The sequence below is a fragment of the Moschus berezovskii genome, chromosome 9 (assembly GCF_049115385.1).
Source record: "Moschus berezovskii isolate FMDL1 chromosome 9, NW_MosBer_1.0, whole genome shotgun sequence".
Lineage (NCBI taxonomy): Eukaryota > Metazoa > Chordata > Mammalia > Artiodactyla > Moschidae > Moschus > Moschus berezovskii.
Genome location: NC_142468.1, coordinates 46,201,992 through 46,229,390, shown reverse-complemented (window position 1 = coordinate 46,229,390; position 27,399 = coordinate 46,201,992). Strand labels below are relative to the sequence as shown.

General features: G+C 37.7%; 1 protein-coding gene and 1 pseudogene across 10 annotated transcripts in view; both read left to right on the top strand.

Moving 5' to 3' along the window:
• ATOSA (atos homolog A) overlaps positions 1-17,523 on the top strand; it is a 90,521-nt gene extending 72,998 nt beyond the window's left edge. For 9 of the 10 annotated variants that reach the window (XM_055437265.2, XM_055437264.2, XM_055437263.2 and 6 more), the window contains 6 exons: positions 2,319-2,398; positions 3,456-3,564; positions 6,670-6,828; positions 12,397-12,465; positions 14,738-14,937; positions 16,940-17,523. In XM_055437265.2, the coding sequence (XP_055293240.2) occupies positions 2,319-2,398; positions 3,456-3,564; positions 6,670-6,828; positions 12,397-12,465; positions 14,738-14,937; positions 16,940-17,093 (771 nt within the window). In that variant the 3' untranslated portion in view covers positions 17,094-17,523. Of the gene's footprint in view, positions 1-2,318; positions 2,399-3,455; positions 3,565-6,669; positions 6,829-12,396; positions 12,561-14,737; positions 14,938-16,939 lie in introns of those variants that run through there. The other variant, XR_008687346.2, reaches the window with a different exon arrangement.
• A 2,055-nt stretch (positions 17,524-19,578) lies between these two features.
• Positions 19,579-20,544, top strand: LOC129563500 (bcl-2-like protein 12 pseudogene; annotated as a pseudogene).
• Positions 20,545-27,399: the final 6,855 nt, after the last annotated feature.

The window sequence follows — 27,399 nt, the reverse complement described above, 5'->3', positions numbered from 1 at the left end:
GGTACTTTCAAAATACCCAAGTGGTTAGGAAAAAAACTTGCATCATGCTGGTGTAAAGACCACTACATGCAGAATTCTGTTCAATATGGTGGACTGAGCTGATACAAGATCCTTCCTCTTTCCTAAACACAGAAATACTGGATAAAATATAACACAACTTCTAAATGCATAATATAGTGTATGAGCAGGAAAGATACATTTCCAAATACTAACTAGGGGTGAATTAATTATGGCTTTCCAGAATATCTAAATCTAATATAGTGCTAAGGTTTAATGTTCCTGCTGTGTCAGGAGTTGGGTCTATAACGATCATAGCTGAGACCTAAAACCAAACTCCATAAAGCCAGAAACAGAAGAGGACTGCCATTCTAGAAATGGTATAGAGGAGGGGGAAAAATCACCTATTTAATTAAAAGGTACAACAGGAAGGTATAGATTATATGGGGAAAGAAGCCCCCCAAAGAATTTGGACCTAAGCCTAAATCACCCCAAGGGAGGAGGGGGAAAAATCACCTATTTAATTAAAAGGTACAACAGGAAGGTATAGATTATATGGGGAAAGAAGCCCCCCAAAGAATTTGGACCTAAGCCTAAATCACCCCAAGGTAGGGGGCTACAAATCTGTGCTATATATGAGAAAACATGAGATTATCCCACATCTATAACCCATGGCACCAAGGATTTATTTTCAATAATAGCTCCTGCTGAAGATGATCTCAGGGGAATTAAAATTACAAAGCACCTTAAAAGAATCAACAAGAGCAAGAAGTAAGAGAATTCATATTTAGGAATCTTGTTATCAGAGCAGCATGAAAGAGAATTAAAAATAACTCTTTGTAAAATTTTCCAGGATATAAATGAAGATAAAGACAGGGAACTGAGATAAGAGCACATGTGGAATTGCAAAAATAGAAATGAAAAATATGATTGAAATGTACAAATTTGTGCACACACCCATATACATGAATTCAATGGTGGACTGAAATCATCTGAATAGAAATTTAGTAAATAGACACATGTTAAGAAAGCACCTGGAATAAAGTGTAGAAGGAAAGACAGATGGTATAGTATGAAAGTGGCCTGGAGGATAAAATGAAATGTTCAATATAAGCCTAGTAGAAATTCCAAAAGGAAGACTAGATGAAGTAAAGAAAATGCAGTATTAGAAGAAATGAAAGTAGAAAATGTTCCTCAATTGAAGACATGAGAATTTGGATTGAATTTTTCATATTAAGTTCTGACTCCAAAATATAGCATGGTATATGTACAAGCATGTACAAGTGTACAACTCTCAAAAATGTTGAGATTGTTTAGACTTTCAGTATCATCTGTTTCTTAATCACAAATTAGACTAATCACTCAGATACTTTATACATATTTAACTTTAATTTTAGGGACAAATCCACCTAACCTGCATGTTGTATGTGATTTTATCTTTTAATTTACAGTGGGGTCTTTCACTTTTAGAGTATTTTTAGCTAGTTGGTGGTTTGTCTTAAATGTAATTTGGTATACAATAGTGATTGAAAATCCAGAATAGTATTTTTCAAAACTATTATCTGTGAAGTCCCAGCCAGGGTTCTTAGAAATATGCTCTGGGGTAGGGATAGGTAAAGGAGCAGCGGAGTTGCCAGGACCCCAGGCTCCCATCACCATTTAATTCTTTCCCCCCTTTTATTGTAAAGCTATAAATCATTTATTTCTACCACATTCAATACAGAAGTATGTAAAGTAAAAAGGAAAAATCTCATTATATTATATATTAAGATTACATGTAAAATTTGGTTTTAGAGAAAACTGGTTCTGATTCTTTATTTATTTGACTGCACCGGGGTCTTAGTTGTGGCATGTGGGATCTCGTTCCCTGACGAGGGATCAAACCCAGGGCCCTGTATTGGGAGCCCAGAATCTTAGACACTGGACTGATTACTAGGGAAGTCCCCGGTTCTGATTCTTAAAAAGTCAAAACCTAGGGAATTCCCTGGTGGTCCAGTGGTTCGGACTTGGCACTTTCACTACAGTGACCCTAGTTAATCTCTGGTCAGGGAACTAAGATCCTGCAAGCTTCAAGGCGTGGCCAAAAAAAAAACCAGAAAAGTGCTTTTATTAATCATTTGTTTATTTTTTAACTAGTTAATAAAATGAATACATAGGGACAATATGTAATAAGGGTGATTTTAAGTACACTGTTAAGAAAGAAGTTGTATTATTTTTTAAGATATGCTTAGCTTTCATTTGAAATTTGTTTGATCAATTCAAGAAAAAAATAGTCTTTCGAAATTCTTTTGAAACCTAACAAGTGGTTATTTTAACCTTAGGTTCCTCAAAGAAAGGCACAATCAGGTTGTTTTGATCTGGATTCTTCATTCCTGCATCTGAAAAGCTTATCATCTAGAAGGTATTTATCTTAAAATTCATTTGTGTATATGAAATAGTGTTACACAAAATTCTAGCCTTTCGTAGTAAATGTTGTTGATTCTGAAAATCAGAATTTTAACAGGAATCTTATTTTTCAGTTTATCATTTTCAAGATGATTTCACACATTTCAGTTATTAAAGATGAGAGAGATTAAGACAATGCATAGCTAACTATATAATGGCATCATAATAAACAAACACTTAACATTGGTTTTAACATTTAAGTGGGTTTGTCTGCTTCTGGTCATTCACCTCCTCCTTTGTCTTATACACCTTTGCAAAACAGCCTTGGCAGCTTGTTCCTTGTTGACAAATAATACTCTCATTATATTCCTTAGTCACATAATTTTGCTTTGTATTCTAGTTCTTAACTTAAAATGAAGATTGATATAGAAGACTGCATTCAGTTCAGTTCAGTTGCTCAGTCGTGTCTGACTCCTTGTGACCCCATGAACTGCAGCACACCAGGCCTCCCTGTCCATCACCAACTCCTGGAGTTTACCCAAACTCATGTCATCGGTGATGCCATCTAACCCTCTTATCCTCTGTCGTCCCCTTCTCCTCCTACCTTCAATCTTTCCCATCAGGGTCTTTTCACATAAGTCAGCTCTTCCCATCAGGTGGCCAAAGTATTGGAGTTTCAGCTTCAACATTAGTCCTTCCAATGAATATTCAGGACTGATTTCCTTTAGGATGGACTGGTTGGATCTCCTTGCAGTCCAAGAAGACTGCATTACACTACTATATATTTCCAGTAGATGCTTCTATGTGATATGTTATAAATTCCACCTTGAAATTTAGGATGCTTTATATATATTCTTTATCAAATACAATAAAAAAGTTTATAAAATCAGAAATTTAAGATATTTCATATCTTAATATTTGATTACATTAAATTTTTTATTATGATAGTTTAAGTAAAATTGATCAGATCTTCCTAATTTAGTTTTGTACAAAAGTAAATTAGAAAACATTGTTGTTAACGTGCCCATTTGCTGATTTGTTCCTTTTTAATTTTTTGTTCTGTTTTTAAATAGTCCTCAACCATGTTTAAACATTGAAGATGAACCAGATATTCATGAAAAACCACTTCTGAGTTCTAGTGCTCCACCTGTAACAAGTCTTAGTCTCTTAGGAAATTTTGAGGTAATGTTTTTAAAACTATTTTAAAAGTTGATGTTTCTTAACCTAGATCCATGGTGCTATATCATTTGTTTTTGAAAAGGAAATAAATAGATTATATTTTTCTGAAGCCTTGAAATCACCTTCTTTCCTTCCTTTCCTATTTTTCCTTTTCCCTTTCCTTTTCATGATAAGTGAAGTTGGGAGATTGTTGGCAGTGATAACTTACAGTTGGGTAGCTGGAGGGAAGAGATGGAGCACATAGGTGAAATCAGGTTGGATGGAGGTATCCATTACTCTACCTGGAAAATAGACTTGACCACATCTTATCTGGTAAAACTGTCTCTGGGATCCAGAAGGGATTGATGATGGGCTGATAGAAGCTGATTCATCATCAAAGGAGATTGATTTTCAAAATCAAATGATTCTTTGTACTATATTTGCAACTTCTCTGTGAATCTAAATTTATTCTAAAATAAGATTATTTTTAAAAAGTCAAATGGTTAAAGGTCTCTCATACATGTGCTGCTTTATTTAATGACTGTTGTACTTGAGATCAAGTATATCAAGGGTTTAGTTGTCTTCAATTAGACATTGTACTTCTAAATGACATTAAAATTTTTTTTATTGAAATGTAGTTGATTTACAATGTTGTATTAGATTCTGCTGTATAGCAAAGTGAATCAGTTGTAAATATACATATATCTACTCTTTTTTAGATTCATTTCCCATATGGGTTATTCAGAGTATTGAGTAGAGTTCCCTGTGCAGTACATTAGGTCCTTATTAATTATCTGTTTTATATTTAGTAGTGTGTATATATTAATCCCAATCTATCAATTTATCCTGCCCCACTTACCCCCTGTAACCATAAGTTTGTTTTCTACATCTTTAACTCTTTCTGTTTTGTAGATAAGTTCGTTTGTACCCTCTTTTTAGATTCCACATCTAAGTGGTATTATATCTTATTTATTTTTACCTGACGTACTTCACTTAGTATGATGAACTCTAGGTCCCTCCATTTCATTGCAAATAGCATTATTTCATTCTTCTTGTGACTCAGTATTACTCCATTGTATATATGTACCACATATTCTTTATCCAGTCCTCTGTCGATGGACATTTAGGTTGCTTCTGTGTCCTGGCTATTGTAAATAGTGCAACAGTGAACATTAGAGTGCATGTATCATTCTGAGTTATACCAGTGGGATTGCTGGGTCATATGGTAGCTCTATTTTTATTTTTTTAAGGAACCTCCATACTGTTCTTCATAGCGGCTATACCAATTTACATTCCCACCAACCTTGGCAGTCCAGTAGTTAGGACTCCCTGCTTCCACTTCAGGGAGTAGGGTTTCAATTTCTAGTCAGGGAACTAAGATACTGCATGCCATGAGGTACAACTAAAGAATAAATGAATGATTTTGTATGTGTTTATGGGTATGTGTATATATATATATATATATATATATATATATATATATATATATATAGGCTTCCCTAGTGGCTCAGTAGTAAAGAATCCACCTGCCACTACAGGAGCCATGGGTTCAATCCTTGGGTCAGGAAAGAAATGGCAACCCACTCAAGGATTCTTGTCTGGGAAACTCCCCAGACAGAGAAGCCTAGAGGGCTACAGTCCATAGGGTCTCAAAAGAGTTGGACATGACTTAGCAACTAAACAACAACAACAACAGTGGGTGTATATATGTGTGTGTGTCTTATGTATATATACATATGTATGTTTGTATGTATACATATGCATGTAGGACAGAGGAGCCTGGTGGACTACAGTCCATGGGGTCGCAAAAGAGTTGGACACAACTTAGCAACTAAACAACAACAACGATGGGTGTGTGTGTGTGTGTCTACATATGTATATTGTATGCATATATATGCATGTATAAAAACATATCCTGAAGAAGGACATGGCAACTCACTGCAGTATTCTTGCCTGGAGAATCCTATGGACAGAGCAGCCTGGCAGGCTACAGTCCATAGGGTTGCACAGAGTCAGATACTACTGAAGCAACTTAGCATGCATGCATGCATAAACACATATATAACCACCAATTACCTTGTTCAACTTGCTTATTAATTTTGTTCATGGGGGGAGATTTTTGTATGTTGATTTCCAAATCATCTAAAAATATGAAAGGTTTTATTTTTTACTTTGTAATTTGTATGCCTCTTATTTCCTTTTCTTGTAGTTGTGCACTGAATAGGGCCTAGCATGCATGCTAGTATATTCATTTAAAAATCTAAAGTCAGAGACTGCTTTGGATCATTGACATGGTCTTTTTGACCATGGAACTTGAGAATTGCTGATGTCACTTTCAAATTTAGACTCATGACGGCTTAGAGTGTTTCTTTTCAAAGAACTACTGAATCAAAGAAATGCTACTCACATTTCATGATGTATGCATATATGTGTTGATATATATATACATATATATATATAAAAGAGAGCTTGTGAAAAGATTTACTTTTTTCTCATACCTGGACAGATAAATATTAAATAACAGAGTGGTTTCCTCAGTGAATGAACTTGGGAGAGATGAATAAGGAGCTTCTCTACTGCTTTTATTTATATACTCTTAAATATTTTCCCCAACATGTATTTGCTGTCTTTTAAATTAAACTGAAAAATAGATAAAACATATGTCACATACAACAGTTTTTAAGAAGCACTTGTTTCTCAAAGCTGAGTACTTGACTTTCTGTTTTGATGCAACTTCTGTAATATAACCTGTTAACAAGCTTTCAAGTGCTTCTCTGTGGCTAACACTAGGAGTATACTCTGTGAAGAATAAGAAAATTTGTAATATTATACTTGCTTTGGTAGAGCATATTTTTCTTCACAGAGATAAGAATAACTTAGTACACAATTATGTCTAAATAGTGGTTAAGTTTAAAGATAGTTCAATATAGATTGGAATAGTAAGGAGGCCAAATTTTATTTGATGTGGGAGGAAATTGATTTCTGGTCAGATGAACTTTTGAAATGAGGGCATGGCAATGGCAGTGACCACTCTCCTAGTGCCAGAAACTGTAGTAACATATTTCTTTAAATAGAAAGAAAAAATGTGTTAACTTTTAATTATTTCTTAAAATTTCTTTTATCTTCCAGGAATCTGTCTTGAACTATCGTTTAGATCCTCTCGGCATTGTCGATGGCTTTACTGCAGAGGTAGGGGCAAGTGGTGTCTTCTGCCCCACCCATTTGACTCTTCCAGTTGAAGTGTCATTCTACAGTGTTTCCGACGATAATGCTCCCTCTCCTTATATGGCAAGTATTTTTCAATTGTCTTCTGCTGAAATTAACCATCTTAATGACAAATGCCTTTAAGTTTAAAGAGATTTAGTACTGCTTTGGTGCAATGCTTGAAAATATAAACCATTTCCTAAGAGAGGGCCAAATAGAGACAAATATGCCAAAACAGCACCTTGCAGCTTCTTTCTGAGCAAGCTCCAATGACAGATATCCTCTTTTATATTTGAGATGATGCTGAAAATTTACTTGTTTTTATGTAATTCGAAAAATGATAAAATTTTGATTAGTGACACTGTAATTCCATATCTTGCTGTGTTCACACAAATTCTTAAGTTCTTACTGTGCACTCTAGTTCTATCAGGGTTGCCTTCACTATGACCATCATCTCAGTAGAGTTTAAATAAAGATTTAGTGACCTATGTTTTCTGTGAAACCGTTTCACTCCCTTTCTCCTGTTTGGTTTATCTTTGGACCATTTTTTTTCCCCAGTCCCAATCCTAGGATTCCTAAAACAGACGAGGATGCTATATTACACAGTTTATTTTTTTAGCTCTGAATGTGGCCTTATGTAGTTTCTTGAAATTGATGGATAAATTGGCCCAGACCTGGGGAATATCAAGGGTGAGACTTTACACCAGAAGCCTCCTGGTTTCCTGAGGCTCTGACTTGAGAGCTTCTAGCAGCACAGCCCTGCTAATCAGAGTTAGGGGAGAATGACTAATCTGTGCAGGGTACCTAAAATGATTTATGACAATTAGCCACAAATGCAAGCTATTGTGAATCTACCCTCAGGACTGCAAACGAATTTGCCTGCTTGCTAAATACAGCCAATAACATCAAGTAAAAATGAATTTGGATTTCTCTGGTGGGTCAGCGGTAAAGAATCTGCCTGCAGTATAGAAGACCTGGGTTCGATCCCTGGGTCGGGAAGATCCCCTGGAGGAGGCCATGACAACCCACTCCAATATTCTTGCCTGGAGAATCCCATGGACAGAAGAGCCTAGTGGCTACAGTCTATGGGGTTGCAAAGAGTCGGACACAACTGAACAACAGAACAGGAATTTTTAGCTCAGTGGGCGGGAAGCCTGACATGCTGCAGTCTGTGAGGTCTCAAAGACTGAGTGATTGAACAACAAGGTTCTTTAAAATACTAGCTATTTCTGACTCCGTGCCAATGTTTTAGTGGAGAGTAAAACAGCTCAGGGGAATAAAGGCAGCATCTTGAACCTTAAGATCCTATAATTTTATCTTTCTCATTTTTTTATTCCAGCAGATTAGAGGACAAAATAAGCCCTCAACTGCAAAAATGATACCAGGTCCTGGTGTGTGATTACTGTCAACCCCTTTCCAAAAGACAAGTCAGTGGCTACTAATACAAGTGTTTAAGAAGTTTACATTGATGATATAAAATATGGAGTCAGATCAGGTTTTTTATGTTAGGCCTTACTTTGGGAAATACAAATTTCAATAGACATAGAAATATGTATTTCTGATCTTCCTACTTGAGTTTCCTAGCTTATCACCTGATCCAGTTTTTTTCTTTCCTTCTTTTCTTTCTAATATCCTTCTCCCCTATCTTCTAGATTCTCAAGGACATTAGCAACAGTGCCTTTTGTTATGAATAAAAGCTATGAAAAGCGAATTCTATTACATAACTTAGTCAAGAGTCTGATATGTGTTTCATACTTTAATCAAAAAAGCACAATGATATGTAATCATTTATTCAAAGTTTTCTTTTTTTGATAATAATTACATTTGTGTAGTAATCGTGAAGACGCATAACAATGGTTATTACAAAAAACAGGCTCAGTTTCTTCACAAACCTGCCCACTTATCATATACACCAAATGATATTCACTTTGATATATAGAAAGATATATCCACTTTTTGGTATAATTTTGAAAAAAATAACTGTTAATTTTAGATAATAAAATGGAAAAGATCATTGAGATATCATTAAGATAAGCTCAATATCAAAAATAATGTGCATCATACTGAATGCTTACAGTATTAGAATACATCTATAAAGATGCCCATTTTGCTTTACTAGAACATGAAGGAGTCTCATTAGTTTCACATATTCTGTTGGCACATGCTAATACAGAAATGGAAAGATAAGGTCTAAAGTCATTAGTGTACAGAGTTAATGATGACCATTAGGGGAGTTAGAAACAAGATAAAAGAGTGAATTGGCTGAAAATTAGCTCAAAAAATATCTTGGCTTGAAATTCATGCACAAGAGGTAATTTGAACTGTGCTTTAAAAAAAGCAAAACAACATTTATCCTTGACCTTGGTTGGCATCTAAAAAACGAAGGATTAAGAGGTAAAGGATTTTATCATTCTGTCTCCAGAAAGTACATCCAGGTGCTCACAGATTTTGAATAAATATTGAAAAGAGTTAAAATCAGGTTGAGTTAGTATATCCTTTAAAATCTCTTACTTTTCTCTGATAATTGTCTTTAATAAATTTTCCATTATGTAATTTTTTACTCATTAAAAATGAGTTGCCTTTGCAAATGACCCAGTCCAAATCTTAGACCGCAGATCTTTCCTGCTGCTGCTGCTAAGTCACTTCAGTCGTGTCCGACTCTGTGTGACCCCATAGATGGAAGTCCACCAGGCTCCCCTGTCCCTGGGATTCTCCAGGCAAGAACACTGGAGTGGGTTGCCATTTCCTTCTCCAATGTGTGAAAGTGAAAAGTGAAAGTGAAGTCGCTCAGTCGTGTCCGACCCCTAGCGACCCCATGGACTGCTGTATAATAAAATTAATCTTGTTTTTTAGCGAATCTTATTTATATTTTGGTAGTTGTCTGTTTTCAAAGGACTGATCATGTTTTGATAAGGTAGTATATATCATAGACCTGTGGAACTGAGACACCAAATCCCTCTTTGTTACTCTAATAATGACCTTGGGACTTCTCATAACAAATTATACAGTTAACTCACAAAAGTGAAATTTTAACACAGAGAATTCTGTCTTTGTGGTATGGAGATAGTACCATGCTTTTCATTAAATAATTCCTTTAAGATTATCTCAAAGCCACATAAATATCTCTGTCCAGTCCAGTGTTAATGGTAAGAATATTCTCCAAGTGTTAGGTAATGTGACAACATTTCACTGTTTAGAAACTACTACATGGTGATCAGTTAGAAAGGTCTAAAGCAGGTTTGCTCATGGCAGCATCATGGTATGACTTGCATTATGATCATATTAACAACACTATCGGGGCTTCTCCAGTGGCTCAGTGATTAAAAAAATAATAATTTCAGATGACAATGCAGGAGACACAGGTTCAATCCCTGGTCCAGGACCATCCCACATGCTGCGGAACAACTAAGCCTCTGTGCCACAACTATTGAGCCTGTGCTCTAGAGCCCAGGAACCTCAACTACTGAGCCTATACACCACAACTGCTGAAGCCTGTGCACCCTAGAGCCTGTGCTCTGCAACTCGAGAAGCCACCACAGTGAGAAGGCCGCACACAACAAAGAATAGTTTCCTCTTACTGTAACTGGAGAAAAGCCTGCATGGCAACGAAGACCCAGCACAGCCAAAAATAAATTAATTAATTGATTTTTAAAAAGCAACACTGTATATTTTTTATATTTGTAATTAGCCATATTAAGATATCTTCCTTCAGTTTTACTTTGTTTTGCATATTTTCTATTACACAATCACTTGAGAAAGAGTTTTTGTGTAAGATTTTGACCAAATTGAATTCATCTTAATCCTTCTATTCCATTCTAAAATGCCAGAAGGAAATGTGTTTTTCTTCCTTATGTTATATACAGTAATTTTCTAAGTATAAATATTATTATGCCAACCAATTACAATAATGAAATAGCTAAAATAATAAATTTAATGATAATACTAATGAAATTCCAAGTACTTTCCTAATCTCTTTTTAAAATTCCTAACTTGCCATTATCAATACTAGTCTTACGTTGCTTAGAAATTTTGTGAAGTGTTGCCTTAAAATTTGAGGTTTTAGAAAAATCTATATTCTTCCCTTATAAATTGATTTATTGTTATTATGTTCTAAAAACTATTAGAATTATATTAAAGGAAATAAGTGCAGGCTTGGTAGTAGATTTTCCCTCACCAATATTCTTATATATATTTAACAGAGGATGGTAAGGAAAAACAGTAGTGTATTGGCTACAGTAATGTGATTAGAAAGGTAGCTATTATTTAGATATATTTTGCTTTTCTTTCTGGAACTAGGAAAAAGAGGAGCACCATATATACCATAGCATTTTTTCATGTAGAGGAAATTGTAAGAGAAATATTATTAAAGCTTCAATACTGTTTTGGTTAGGGAGCCAGTTTGTTAGCATACTGTTTTCATGCTTTAAATGACCATTGATATATCAGATTCATTAAGAACCACATGTCTTTTCAGTGCCCTTGAACTGAACTTGAACATTTCCCATTATTAACATATTAATTTAATATTCTGATGGTCAAGTGCTGTTCACTGAAGGTTAGGTATTCGCATATTAGAGTCTGGCCTTCCCTTTTACCTTTGTTCCCCTCCCTTTTATCCCCCACCCCTACCCATGGTCAGTCTTTCAAACCCAACAGAGATATTACCTGATGGGACAGTCCTGTTTTATATTTACTTTTCCATAAGGTTGGCATGTTTTGGCAAATACAGTGTAAAATTATGGGATATGAATCGTAGAGCATGCAATTATTCTACTTGAATACTCAAAGCTATTCACCCAGTTAAATGAATCAGCATTTTTTTCTTGACGCTACCTAAAAAAAAGTACCACATCACCATCTGTAGTCATTTGGTCATCCTGGTTATCTGGAAACTTTCACACATTCAATTGTAGCTTCCTGTGTTTTAATTTATACTGTTTGCCATTGTTTGGACTTCGGCAGTAATTACAGCATCTTTCTCAGAAAATTATTTTGTGTAATATGACAGTACCTCTCCTTTAATGTACATATGATATCATCTGGGGAATGTTGTTAAAATGCAGATCTGATTTAGTAGGTGTGTAGGGAGAAATAAAAAACTCTGTGTTTCTAACAAGTTCACAGGTGATGCTGATAATGCTGGTCCACCTCAAGTCAGAAAGTCATTTATGTATATAACAACTTAATTTTCTGACGGAATAATTGACTTCATTTTTTGGGCCAGACATAAACAGGATCATCCCTCATTTTTTACTTTTCATATGTTCAAAGATCAATACATTGTTTTGCTTCTTCATTTTCTCCTCCTACATGATACAAGAGAATAATCTCCCTTTATCTCCTTTTTAGTTAAGGAACTGCTTACTTCTATATCTTATATCTTAATAGAAATTTCAAGCAGCATGGTCATTGATGTTGTGTATTGTTTATTGCAACATCTCCAGGAAAAATAGTAAATTGTTTCCTTATGGGTGAAATCCTTACTATTTTTCATTCCTTGAATGTAGCTCTATTAATTCAATGTGAATTTTTTTTCCATACAAATACAGTTGTGAAAAGTTATTAATTACATAATCTATTGTTTTTATTTTAGTCGTGTGTGTGTATATATATGCATCAGTTTGTACTCAATTTGTCTTCTTTTATTTTAAGGGTGTGATTACTTTAGAGTCCCTTGGTAAAAGGGGTTATCGAGTACCTCCTTCAGGAACAATACAAGTGGTATGTGTTTTATAGCCTACAATTGCAATAATCATTCTCTCACATACATATAGAACTTAGCCCTTTCTCCTGCTACTGCTGCTGCAACAACTTTGGTAAGTAACAGTGGGGCTGCAGCTTTGTTTGGAGTTTCCCTGCTCTGCCTCAGGAATGACCATTTGGGGACCTCCATAAAAGGAAAGCATTAATAAGCTAATCAAGGTGAATGCTTTAGAAAAATAGCATATGACAGTTAACATAACTTAAGTAGAGCTATTTTCAGTATAATTAGAATTTAGATTACCAGTATCTTCTATTTAATATAGAAAGACAGATTGAGATTGACCCATGTAAAAGGAGACCCCAAGTATTAGTATTGCTTTAGCAGGGAACTTGGGAAGAAAAATTATCCCTACTATAATAATTTCTAAAATTGATTTAATGAGATGGTTACACAAAGCAGAAATGAAGTCCTGCAGACATCAGGGTAAAGAATGCATCTTTCCTTTTGGCCTAGATGTTGATCTAGTTTTGCCTTAGGAGAACTCTTCTAGCCCAGTGCAGTAATCCTTCATCATCTTTGATCCACAGCTCTTAGAAGAGTAATTTTATATCAAGGCCCATTTGTGATTCAGTTCATCTCCAAGTCAGACCCAGGATAATCCTGTGAGTCTAAAGTCTGTTACAGTATTGACTCTTGTAACTCTTCCAAAGAGTCTAGCTGTATTTGTCAACTGTACCTCAATAAAACTGAAAAAAAAGAAAGTCTAGCTGAGTTCCTCAAACTCAGATCCAGATAAGGATCTGGTCTAATTCAGCAAGCCTTTCTATGACTTTTGGCTGCAGTGTGATCAGTTCTTTGTCAGACCACTTTTATGCATCCCCATTGTTCTAGTATGGCAGAGTCTGTACATTTGTTTATTTTGTGTCACACAGAAATGAAACATAGTACTAAGCAATTTATATGCATGTTTATATTGGAGTATGTATATATATATATAACTTAGGAAAAATTATCGCATTTTAAAGTAAGATTTTTATGTGAATGGATTTCTTGAACTAAAAGAGTGATCATCTTCTGATCTCTTGCCTCTGGCTATGTAGCTCTTGTGAAAGTGTGGGTCACTGGAAAACTAGCTATCAGTTGTCATAATAATGAGGCATAAACCCAGAGGCAGCACATTTACCCCTTGTTTGAAGATTGCCAACTCTGCTGGCTATTTTAAATCTGAAACTTGGGTATGTCTTTCATTCCTTATGTAAGTTTAATTATGTATAAACATGGCTTGAACTTCTGGCTTACTAGTTGTTGTAGTTGTTAAATATATTAGCCTTAATTTTAAGACTCACTAGATTTCAAAAATTGGATCATAATATTGATATATTTCTCATTTTGATTCAGTGAGTGATGTCCAGTGCCACGGATGAGCTTCTGAAAGCATGGGCACCAAGTTACCTATTGATGTGTTGGTAATTTGGTTAAAGTCAAATCAGCAGCTTGGAATTTTGTTTAAAAATTAGTACTTAAAAAAAATATTCCTTCAGTTATTCATGGCCAAATAACGATTGAATTTAATTTTGGTCTATTATGATATTGATGGTGGTTTAAAAAAAAAAGTCTGGTGTCACTGAAGTTTCTGAAATGAATCCAACTGTAAGAATATAAATTATTACTTAGTGTACTTTGTAACTAATAATAATGAACTTTATTTTCTAAGCTTGGAAAAATTTCCAAACAAGAATTTCTTTTTTGAGAACATATTTTAGGTTTTTAATAACCATATGTACCTAAAACATCGAAGTCTAGTTTTACCAAACTTTTTATTTTAAAAAAATTCTATTCATTCACTTAAAATGTGAGGAAAGCTGAAATGTTATTTTGAACATTTTGCAGTTAATGCATTTTAATAAAGTAATATTTGAAATATTTGAACTGGAATGTTTTAATTCAGTGAAGCTATATTTTGTTTAATCTAATGGAACTATTAGATATATGAACAAGAGTAAAAGTTGTATGTTGTGTATTATTAGTAAGAGATTTGTGACTAAAAGATTTTGATTTGTTACAGGATCTCTTATTTCTGTAAATAAAAAAATAAATTGAACCATTAAAAATACTGAATATCATTTCATAAACTTCTGAAATTTTATTAGCTTTATTCCTTCAAACTAAATTATATCCACTGGGATTAATTTATTATTACAAAGCCTATTTTACTGTTGGCATAATCATTTTAAGTCAAATCAACAAATCATTGTTTTTTTAAAAATAATTTTTATATTGTTTCTTCAGACCTTATTTAATCCTAATAAGACTGTGGTGAAGATGTTTGTTGTGATATATGACTTGCGAGATATGCCAGCCAATCATCAGACATTCCTACGACAAAGAACTTTTTCTGTACCTGTTAAACAAGAAATGAAAAGAAGTGTTAATAAAGAGAACATCCGACATACAGAAGAACGGTTATTACGCTACCTCATACATCTGAGGTAATGTTCTAAATAAATATGAAAATACATTACTTCAGAAGAAAACTCTAAAATTTTGACTTTATTTTTAAAAACTATCTCTCTAACTAGACAAGTGCCCCTTGGAATTTGCTTAACTTGGACACTCTTTATGATATGCCAGGATGCAGAAAGCACATGGCATATTTTTCTACAGTCATTATTACTTGTTGACTTAGGGGAGTTTTTATTGGTAGCCGTGTAATGTAAAATATTTTATAGCAGAAAAATGCTAATATATCTGGAGGGGCAGTGAAACAGTTTTCTGACACAATGCTGCCCAATAGAAGTGTAATATATAACCCATATAAATAGTTCTATATTTTCTAGTAGCCACATTAATAAAAGTAATAGGTAGCGGAGGATTAATATGTTTTATTTAACTGAACACATTTAACTGTTATAATTTGAATATGTAATATACATAAAAATTATCAGTAAGATATTTACATTCATTTGCTGTCCTCAGTTTGAACTACCACATTTCAAGTGCTCAGTAGGTGCTTGTGGCTTCTGAGTTGGACAGGGAAATTCTTAACCTTCATTTATTCATTCATTCATTCAAAAAATACTGATGTGTCAGGCATGCTTCTAGGCTGTAGGGAAGCAGCAGTGACAAAAAACTATGTTCTCATACAGCTTATATTCTGGTTATTCTGTCAGAAATATGTTTTCCTCAAACTTTTACTACCCAGCTCATAGCTCTAGGTTGTGAGAAATCATTTGTTTGCTCTTGAAGTTCATGCTTCCAGGGGTAAGCTTTGTAGCCCCGATATCCTAGTGCATTTCTTAGGTTCCATGAGCAAGTCTGTTGCTTAGCAGAAAGCTCAATAGTCTTTTGTCCATAACTCTACTCCTAATAGTAAGCCCTCAATCAGTGAGGAGACTGATCACATCAGTGACAGTAATTCATCTTAACTTCTTACTACAAGAAGCCCCATTCATCAGGAGAAGGTACCAGTCATTTCTTTAATCTGTTGCAACAACCTTAGCCATATATAACCAATGATTAGTTACCTTAAATGCTGTAAAGAAACTACTTTAGAAAGTATGGTGTAATTCCCAAAGTTCACCATGTTCTTTTTCAGATTGAAAAGGTAAAAAACTTCAGAAAGAATGAGAGTGAGCCAGCCTGAGGTCTGCTTTAATGTATACAACTGACCACCAGATTTTTCAGCTAATTTGGGAATGTCATCCACAGTCCCAGATATTTCTACTATACAAAGGGAAAACCACAAAAATTAGCACTAAAGGGTATGTCTGACATACCCATAATCTGCCAGATAGCGTTATGTGATTAAAGCCTCCAATCCCTGTAGTATGCTACAGATATTAGCAGAGGACAGAAACAGTTTCATGTACAGCTTTGATAACCATTTTCATTTCACTGCTAACTTTGTCCTCTTGAATTCTATTGATGATTAGGCTTTGCTAGCCACTACGGATGGTAGCAGTCCTTTCTCATCCTGTGGTTGTCCTCAAAGCTTGATATAGTTTTCTGTGGTAACTTTCCAAGTGTGGAATCCATTTTATTGTAGTCAAAATTGTAGGAGGGCAGATTGTGTGAAATGGGTCATTCTTTGTATGAACTAGAGGATGCCCAAATGTAGTATAACTGGCTGACATGAACTGAGACTTCATGCTATAGGTGAGGAAAGGTGCATGTGCTTTGGTGTCAGGAATATAAAATAGGACTGTATATGAAACCCAGATTTACAGAGAGCACCTCTGTCATTGTAAGAGGAAAAAGGGAGTGTGAAATGTGTACGGAATAGTGAAGGGGAAGCATTTAACATAGCAGCACTTGCTTTGACAATATAGGATGTCAAATATTTTGTTAAAGAGGGACTGTTAATACTGTAACAAGACTGATTCTTCCTGCTTTCAAAATTTAAAACTTTCAAACTCAAAACTTACTCAGGTCTGTTTGTTTTAAACACTTATTTCCTGAAATGAAGCATCTTTTTGTTGTTTCTTTGTTTAGGTTCCAGAGTTCTAAATCTGGAAAGATCTACCTCCATAGAGATGTACGGCTCCTGTTCTCTAGAAAGTCAATGGAAGTTGATAGCGGTGCTGCATATGAACTCAAATCTTACACTGAATCGCCAACAAACCCTCAGTTTTCACCAAGATGTTGATAAAGAGTGACAGCTTAAAGTATTTGCCCAGTACCCAAGTTTGAAAATAAAAATTAGCATAGAAAGGAGTGTACCAAATTAACAAGCAGGAGAGTGGATCTTCTCCTGTTTTCCTGGACCAGTTTTTAATCAGAGGATTCCTGGAATGAGATCTACATATTCCAAGTAGACTGGAAACACTCATGTCCTAATCCTTTTTGTACTGTTGAAACCACTTCATTGGACGTATTGCAATAGCAAAGCCCCTCCCCCCCACAATTAGATTAGTGTTTACACTTTTTTTCTCAGTTATTTAATATTTAATGTTTTCCTTAATACTCAAGTGATGTTTGTCTCTAGTGTTCTAATGTAGCACAAATCCTATGTAAAATCATACTGTGTATTTTTGACATTACTGTTGAAATCTGAAATATATGCACAAGTCTTTTAATTTTGTGTGATGTGTTTTAAGTACTATTCATTTAAGTTATTGAAAATGAGAATGAAATGTTGAGCTTCTTTAAGATTAACGCACTATGCAAGCATGTGTACTTTTTATATCTCCCAGGTTTAGTTTTTACAATACCTCGTCCCGATTGCTGTCTCACACAGTAGTCCTGTAACATGCTGTCTTGGCAGTGCAATGCAGACTAAGCTGCTTCACATTCCCTTTGCAACTTCAGATCATCGTGCCCATTCATATTCCTTCTAAAATCTCTTATCCCCAAAACAGTTCTATTTTTTCCTTAATCACTACTACAGAGGATTTACCTTAAATCGCTGTCCCAGTCTAGATAATTTTTGCTAATTGTTAAAAGAATATGTACTTTGAAGACAAATTAGTATTTATATTGTAAATATATGCAAGAAACAAAGAAATGTGTATTTGGCTTTTATTTTTGGATGAGACATTTATGTGATTGAGTGAATTTCTGGTACCCATCATACAGTTTCTATTCTAGCTTTACAGCTGATAAGAGGAGAGGGAAGATGTCTTGAGCCTCATTCCGATTTATCAGGTTCTCATTTAGGGTCACATGGAAGGCATTTGGCAACTGGGAAAACCACTGAGTAAGAGAACTTGATTGAATGCATCAAAGTCTTCCATCTGTCCCCCTCAGAAAGAGTAGTAGTTTTAGATCTTTCTACAGCGAAGAGTTGACACACTGGAAAAGACTCTGATGCTGGGAAGGATTGGGGGCAGGAGGAGAAGGGGACAACAGAGAATGAGATGGCTGGATGGCATCACCGACTCAATGGGGGTGAGTTTGAGTGAACTCTGGGAGTTGGTGATGGACAGGGAGGCCTGGCATGCTGTGATTCATGGGGTCACAAAGAGTTGGACACAACTGAGCGACTGAACTGAACTGAACTGAACAGCGACAATGGGTAACAGCAGATCAGCTAACAATGGATGAATACTGCAAATGCCCAAAGTCATGAATGCGGGTTAGAAAATACCTACTGTTCAAGTAGATCAGATTTGGAACACCTGGGAGTCTAGAACTAAGTGAGCAGTCTGGAATTTGGGAGATGGGAAGGTCTTTATTTTTGGTACTCAGCTAATGGATAGACTATGCAAAAGAATCTGCACGGGATGTGAATGTGTATCTGATGGCTTTGGGGGTGGTCTGCAAGAAGCCTCCTATAAATTTCTTTTTGAAATACCAGCTTAAAGAGAAAAGGCTATTTATATTCCATGAAACTAAAAAAGGTTTCAGTGGCACAAGTTTGTAAAGATTTGTTCTTAATCTTTAGCCATGTGGTAACAACATGGTCATGTATGAATGTGAGAGTTGGACTGTGAAGAAAGCTGATCGCCGAAGAATTGATGCTTTTGAACTGTGGTGGTGCAGAAGACTCTTGAGAGTCCCTTGGACTGCAAGGAGATCCAACCAGTCCATTCTAAAGGAGATCAGTCCTGGGTGTTCACTGGAAGGACTGATGCTAAAGCTGAAACTCCAGTACTTTGGCCACCTCATGAGAAGAGTTGACTCACTGGAAAAGACTCTGATGCTGGGAAAGGTTGGGGGTGGGAGGAGAAGGGGATGACAGAGAATGAGATGGCTGGATGGCATCACCGACTCGATGGACATGAGTTTGAGTGTACTCTGGGAGTTGGTGATGGACAGGGAGGCCTGGCGTGCTGTGATTCATGGGGTCGCAGAGAGTCGGACATGACTGAGCGACTGAACTGAACTGAACAACATGGGATTAGGACCCAAAAGGTTTGGATTCTAGTCCCAGTTCTAATGGTATCTGACAGAACTGACTTCAGAAATCCTCTAAACTTTCTGGGTCTGTATGATTGAGGAAGTGAGGTGAGAGTATTATATTGAGTAGAGTTCCCCGTGCTATATAGTAGGCCCTTATTAGTTACCTATTTTATATATACTAGTATGTATATGTCAATCCCAATAGGCTTTTTATACACTTGACAAAAGTCAATATTGATCATTTTATATAAAACTTGGAAAATACCATTTAAAACATCAAAATGCCTTTTTTTAAATTAAAAAAATGGGTCCTAAGAAAGGAAAGTTTATACAAGTTCAGAGGAGGCGGAGGTGGCGGCGGCGGGGGCCCAGGACCAGGTGCCCCCATGGCGGGCTCGGAAGAGCTGGGGCTCCGGGAGGACACGCTGAGGGTCCTAGCTGCCTTCCTTAGGCGAGGTGAGGCTGTGGGGTCTCCCATTCCGACCCCACCCAGGAGCCCTGCCCAGGAGGAGCCAACAGACTTCCTGAACCGCCTTCGAAGATGTCTTCCCTGCTCCCTGGGGCGAGGAGCCGTTCCCCCTGAGTCCCCTCGGCCTTGCTCCCTGCCACTCCAGCCCTGCTATGGTTCAGAGCCTGGCCCTGCTACCCCAGATTTCTATGCCCTGGTGGCCCAGCGGCTGGAACAGCTGGTCCAAGAGCAACTGAGATCCCCACCTAGTCCAGAATTACAGGGTCCCGCACCCACAGAGAAGGAAGCCCTGCTGCGAAAGCTGGTGGCCCTGCTGGAAGAGGAGGCAGAAGTCATCAACCAGAAGCTGGCTTCAGACCCAGCCTTGCAGCGCAAACTGGCGCGCCTCTCTGCCAGTTCCTTCAGCCGCCTAGTGGAACTCTTCTCTAGCCGAGAGGTCAGCCCTCGCCCAAGCCAAGCATTACCGTGCCCTGGGCCTCCGCCACCTTCCCCGGAACCCCTGGCCCGCCTGGCCCTGGCCATGGAGCTGAGCCGGCATGTGGCTGGGCTGGGGGGCACCTTGGCCGGACTCAGTGTAGAGCATGTGCACAGCTTCGCGCCCTGGATCCAGGCCCACGGGGGCTGGGAGGGTATCTTGGCAGTTTCACCCTTGGACTTGAACTTACCCTTGGACTGAGCTCTCCCTCAGAAGTTGCTGCAAGATCAGACCTCATGTCCCTGCAGTCTCTTTCCAAGCCTTCCTATTCTACTCAGGGCTGTGGAGTGGTGCCCGCCCTCTGTTTTTTTACCCAAAAAAATGTTTAAAATGTTTTCACATTAAAAACTTTTTCAAATATTAAAAAAAAAAAATTAAAAAAATGTTATTGCTGCTTTAACCTCTCTCAGTTCAGTTCAGTCCAGTCACTCAGTCATGTCCGACTCTTTGCGACCCCGTGAATCACAGTATGCCAGGCCTCCTTGTCCATCACCAACTCCCAGAGTTCACTCAAACTCATGTCCATCGAGTCAGTGATGCCATCCAGCCATCTCATTCTCTGTCGTCCCCTTCTCCTCCCACCCCCAATCCTTCCCAGCATCAGAGTCTTTTCCAGTGAGTCAGCTCGTCGCATGAGGTGGCCAAAGTATTGGAGTTTCAGCTTTAGCATCAGTCCTTCCAATGAACACCCAGGATTGATCTCCTTTAGAATGGACTGATTGGATCTCCTTGCAGTCCAAGGGACTCTCAAGAGTCTTCTACAGCACCACAATTCAAAAGCATCAATTCTTCAGCGATCAGCTTTCTTCACAGTCCAACTCTCACATCCATACATGACCGCGGGAAAAACCATAGCCTTGACTAGACGGACCTTGGTTGGCAAAGCAATGTCTCTGCTTTTCAATATGCTGTCTAGGTTGGTCATAACTTTCCTTCCAAGGAGTAAGCGTCTTTTAATTTCCTGGCTGCAATCAGCATCTGCAGTGATTAACCTCTCTAGTAATCCAAAAATTAGTGATACATATGTTTGCAGGTGTCTTTTATGTAGATACCACAATGCAGTTTTTCTAGAATTTTTTTCTAGTGCTTGGTTTTCCACCTTTCTGGACATTTTAAAGAAGATTTCAAGAAAATGACTGAAGTAGCTGGATGCATCTTGTGCTCTTCGTGCCAAGTTTGTGCATGGTAAAGACATGCTGACCTTTTACCCGTCTACTTCTTAGGGCCCTTTTTGTCTGTGTTCTTTTCCCCAGTGAGGTACAGTCACCCAGCACCTATCTGCTCTCACTTGCCCTGGCACTAACTCCATTATAACGGGTTTTTTTTTCTACCCTTCTTTTGTCATAGGCCGAGACTTTGTACTCCCCCTCTTTGTACTCACAGATTATGTCACTGCATTGAGAGTGTTTGACATATGCAGGTAAGACAACCAACACTGCTACCTGTGAGAGTTCTCCTCACTTATTGCAGGCTCACTTGGCAGTTTTTCAGACTGAAAAAATGAGGGATCACTTCTTTTTAAAAGAAACTTAAGGACACAAGTAACCTCTGGGAAATCTTTGGAGATTTTCTTATCGGAGAAAATGAAAAATATTAATAAATGATGGCAATGGAGACTGGCTGGAAGTCACCCAACAGAAACTTCCCTCCTACTGTCATTTTACTCCACCAGGTCTCTCTCATTCCCAGAGTGTTAATGAAAGGAAGTAATTTCTCCAAAAACTCCATCCTTGGGATCCCCACTCTTCTCTAATCAGTTTGTGAGTGAAGCAATGATTTGATTTTAATTTATGCAATGCATGTTTAAAAATTTTTACACTGCATAGTTACATAAAGTAAATGTGAAAGTTCCTCCTATCATCTGCCCTTCTAGCTATCTCTTTACAGAGATGGTAGCTATTCAAATTTTGGTATATGAAACCTCAATTGGTCTACTGGACCTGGGACACAATATCAGTCTAGATGGGAAGTGGGCTTTTCATCATGATAGGAATTCACTCTCAATCCCTAAGACTGTCTCTGTGTGGGTTGGAATCAACTTACTCCATCATGGATTATCTGTGAGAGATGTGTCTTAAACGTGAATACTGTGGGAAGAGGCAGGGAGTATATGAATGCCTACTGTGTGCCTGGTTCTGTAAGTGATTTCTATGTTCAGTTCAGTTCAGTCGCTCAGTCATGTCCGACTCTTTGCGACCCCATGAATCACAGGACGCCAGGCCTCCCTGTCCATCACCAACTCCCGGAGTTCACTCAAACTCATCTCCATTGAGTCAGTGATGCCCTCCAGCCATCTCATTCTCTGTCATCCCCTTCTCCTCCTGCCCCCAATCCTTCCCAGCATCAGAATCTTTTCCAGTGAGTCAACTCGTTGCATGAGGTATTAAAGCCATATTTCAGAGAGTCTGGATATAGTCTACAGTGAAAGAAAAAACAGGCTTGAAGTACTTGCCCAAGGTCACATGGTCAGTAAGTTGAAGAGCCAGGATTCAAATCTCAGTTAAATCTTCTGACTTTTCCATTCAACTACACTAGTATTTTGCCCATTTTTTCTTTTCTTTTCTTTTTTTTTTAACTGGTAACTGTAGCCTGGCATTAAAGTATACTTTTCATCAATATTCTTGGCAAAGAAAGTTAATTTGCTCTGAAATAAGATATATAATTAGGCAATGCCTAAAGTTTTAAAAGTTTCTTTCAGACCTCACTGTTCCTCATTCTTTTTAATTCATTCAAAAATTTCCTATTCCAGCCTTTCTAGTTCATATAAAGTTCTCTTGTCTCACTGAATCCCTAGAGAAATAGTATCCCCCACTTTCTAAGTCCCACTTCCAACAGTTAAGTTGCTGAAACTTTTCTTTTTACAGTTATCTGACTTACTTTACTTGGGTAATGTTCCCTTAATTTTGTTCCCAGACATCACCATTTATACTCAGGGTTTCTGGCATTCTGTATCTCATTTGGTTTCCCTGAGTTGATCTTCCAATCTTTCCCTTTCATTAAAAAAGTATTCTGCTCATATCATACAGTATCATTTATATGTGGAATCTAAAAAATGATACAAATGAACTTATTTACAAATAGAAACAGACTTATAGACATAGAAAATTTATTGTTACCAAAAGGGAAGGGGAATAGGGATAAATTACGAGTTTGGGATTAAAAGATACAAACTACTATATGTAAAACAGATAAACAGTTAGGACATACTATATACTACAGTGAACTATATTCAATATCTTGTAGTAACCTACAGTGGAAACGAATCTGAAAAGGACCATATATATGTATATACATGAATAAATCACTTTGCTGTACACCTGAAACTACCACAACATTGAAAATCAACTATACTTCAATTTAAAAATGTATTCTGTTCTTGATATTTGATACAACACCAGCAGTGATGCAGGTAGACAGACTTCACTCAGCTGCATGAGGAGTGGATTGGATGTAACATTTTACCTCCTTTACTCACTCCTACAAACTCTTGAACTAGGGCACCTAAAATGTAAAAAGACCGTTGATCTTTAAAAAATTTTTATATATCAAGTTCCAAGGCTGAAAAATCTTTTGTGCATGTATGCATCAGAATCACAAGGGGGAGCTTTGGTTAAACATCAGTTCTTTGACTTTGCCCCAGATTTAATGAGAATCTCTGTTACTAAGGTTTCTCAATAATTCTAATCCTTGTAGCCAATTAAATTAAATCGAAAATTCACTTCCTTAGTTGTGCTAGTAACAGTTCAAAGGCTCAATATTCGTGTATGGCTAGTGGCTACTCTGTTGACTGGCTCGTATACACAATGCTTCCATCATTACATAAAGTTCTCTTGGACAGCACTGATCTAAAATATATATATGACTGTTGAAGTCATGAGGGTGGAAATGATTTCTCAGAACATGTAAAACTAGAAGAGAAGGGTATCCAAGGACAGAATTGTTAAAATCCCCACATTAAGAGGCAGATAAAGGAGGGACTTTCTTGATGGTCCAGTGGCTAAGACTCCTTGCTCTCAATGCAGGGGGCCCAGGTTTAATACCTGGTCAGGAAACCAGATCCCACATGCTTCAACTAAGACCCAGTACAGCCAAATAAATAAATAAATGTATTTTTAAAAAGTTCAACAAAGGAGGTTAAGAAGGAATGACCAGACAAGTAAGAGAGAGTGGTTTCTTAGAGGTCAAGGGAAGAAAAGTTCTGAGAAACAGGAAATTGGTGATCACTGTGTAATTTTAAACATTAAGGTACATGGTTGATGATGCAAAAGGAACATTATTTTGCGAAGTATGGCCTCCCAGACAGTCCCCACAATGGGGCATTGGTCTTTGTAAATTCTACATTGGTCAAAATCTGCCCTTCAGAAATTCAAATTTGCCCTTGTGAGTATCACTGTCTTTCAGGACCAGATTCTATTTATCTAAGGTTCATTCATTTCATTTCATTTCAGTTGCTCAGTCGTGTCCGACTCATTGCAACCCCATGAATCACAGCACGCCAGGCCTCCCTGTCCATTACCAACTCCCAGAGTTGACTCAAACTCATGTCCATCGAGTCGGTGATGCCATCCAGCCATCTCATCCTCTCCTCCTGCCCCCAATCCCTCCCAGCATCATGGTCTTTTCCAATGAGTCAAGTCTTCTCATGAGGTGTCCAAAGTATTGCAGTTTCAGCTTTAGCATCAGTCCTTCCAATGAACACCCAGGACTGATCTCCTTTAGAATGGACTGGTTGGATAACCTTGCAGTCCAAGGGACTCTCAAGAGTCAGACTCTAAAATTTTGTGCAAATGGAATAAAACAATATATACCCTTAATAAGCTTGTTTCTTCTCGGTATAATTGTTTTGAGATTCATCCATATTGTTGTGTGAATCAAGAGTTAGTTCCTTTATATTGTTAAGTAGTACTTTCTATGTAGATTAGATACACTATAATTTATCTGTTCACCTATGGATGGACATTTTGGTTGTTTCCAGTTTTTACTTTTGGCTTTAGAAATAAAGCTGTTACAAACATTTATGTACAAGTCTTCATAAGGACTTTCATATTCCTTGAATAATCGAGGAGAGGCTGGGCAATAAACTACAGGTATGTATATACCTCAGTTCAGTTCAGTCGCTCAGTCGTAACCGACTCTTTGCGACCCCATGAATCATAGCACGCGAGGCCTCCCTGTCCATCACCAACTCCCAGAGTTCACTCAAACTCATGTCCATCGAGTCGGTGATGCCATCCAGCCATCTCATATACTGATTTTCTATATACATGTGTCTACTAGATTTTACCTCACAAATACATTGACATAGATATATATCACAATGTCAACTCAATAAAAATAAAATTTTAGTTGCTCAATAAAAATTTTAGTTACTTACGTTAGCCTGACTTGTGCATTCTTCGTTCTCCCTGTGCTCAGTTGCTAAGTCATGTCTGACTCTTTGCTACCCCATTGACTGTAGCCCACCAGGCTCCTCTCTCAATGGAATTCTCCAGGCAGGAATACTGGAGTGGGTTGCCATTTCCTTATCCAGGGGATCTTCCCCTGGATATCCAATCTGCATCTCCTGCATTGGCAAGCGAATTCTTTACCACTGGGACCCATGGGAAGCCCAAGAAGAACTTACACAGGGAGTCAAAAGAGGGGGGGAAATGGCTTTTGGGTTCACAGTAGCTGGAACATTAACAGAACAGGCTGAGATTTTAAAAACATAACTTGCCCTCTTTTCCCTCTGTACTTTATCCAAATCATCACAACAGTGTTCTCTATTAATTCCATCATGCTCCTTCTTAATTGCAAGTTGCACAGCCCTAAGTCCTATAATTCTTGTTACTGTGATGGGACAAGCCCTGTAACAGTCAGCAGGGTTAAAAAAAAGATTACAGAAGGACAAACTCACACACACTTGACTGGGAAAAGTGGGAGAAATGTCAAGTAACATTACAGGTCACTGTTGTTTACGAACATGGTCATTTGTGTCCACACTTTCTCTTCTTCATCTTAGTACTGGCTTTTAGGCACCTCATATTCCCAAAGTGATTCTTGGCTTCTCCTTGTAGGTCTGCATAGAAGAAAGGCAAGTTTTCAACAAGGTCCTTTGTGGGTATGCTGCTACTGCTGCTAAGTCACTTCAGTCGTGTCCGACTCTGTGCGACCCCATAGTCAGCAGCCCACCAGGTTCCCCCGTCCTTGGAATTCTCCAGGCAAAAACACTGGAGTGGGTTGCCATTTCCTTCTCCATGAGTATGAAATGAGAGCAAATAGTTAGTTGATCTTAGGAAGTTTCTCAGGAGAAGGCAGTGGCACCCCACTCCAGTACTCTTGCCTGGAAAATCCCATGGACGGAGGAGCCTGGTGGGCTGCAGTCCATGGGGTCGCTAAGAGTCGGACATGACTGAGCGACTTCACTTTCACTTTTCACTTTCATGCACTGGAGAAGGAAATGGCAACCCACTCCAGTATTCTTGCCTGGAGAATCCCAGGGATGGCGGGGCCTGGTATGTTGATGTCTATGGGGTCGCACAGAGTCGGACACGACTAAAGCGACTTAGCAGCAGCAGCAGCAGCAGGAAGTTTCTCAGCTGGACCAGCTTAAGTCAATCTCAATAGAGATCCTTGTAGAAGAGTGGGCTCAGGCCCAGCATCTTGAACTGTATTATTTTAAATACTCCCTTGCCTGACAATCCTCATTTTCTTTCCCCAAAAGAAGTGCACCTTCTGTCTTTGAAATTGCAACCCCAGTGCAATTTTTCCTGCCAGGGGTTCTGTTGAGAGCAAAAGCCAATTCTGACTCCATGTTAGAACTGTTTCTTTGACTTGCTTTTCATTGCTTTTGTTATGATAATCATATACAATGGCCTTCCTCAGAGAATCCTGCCCATCTGCCTGACTGGTGAAGTGCCTTCTTCCAGAACCCTGTCCACATGTAGATGGCAGGATGAAGAAAATTAACACATCCCCTTCCTCTCAGCCTTGCCATTCTAGGAGATATTTGCAAGAGTAATGGCCTTTTTACTTTGCTTCCTCACCTCCCCCAATCTCTGATCTATAAAAAATCCTGCCATTTATTTATTTATTTTAGATTCATTGGCCTGTCCTGCAGCCAGCACAGAGAGCTTGGACTAGGTAACAGTTTTACCCAGGGCACCCTGGTTTGAGTTTTGATGGTTA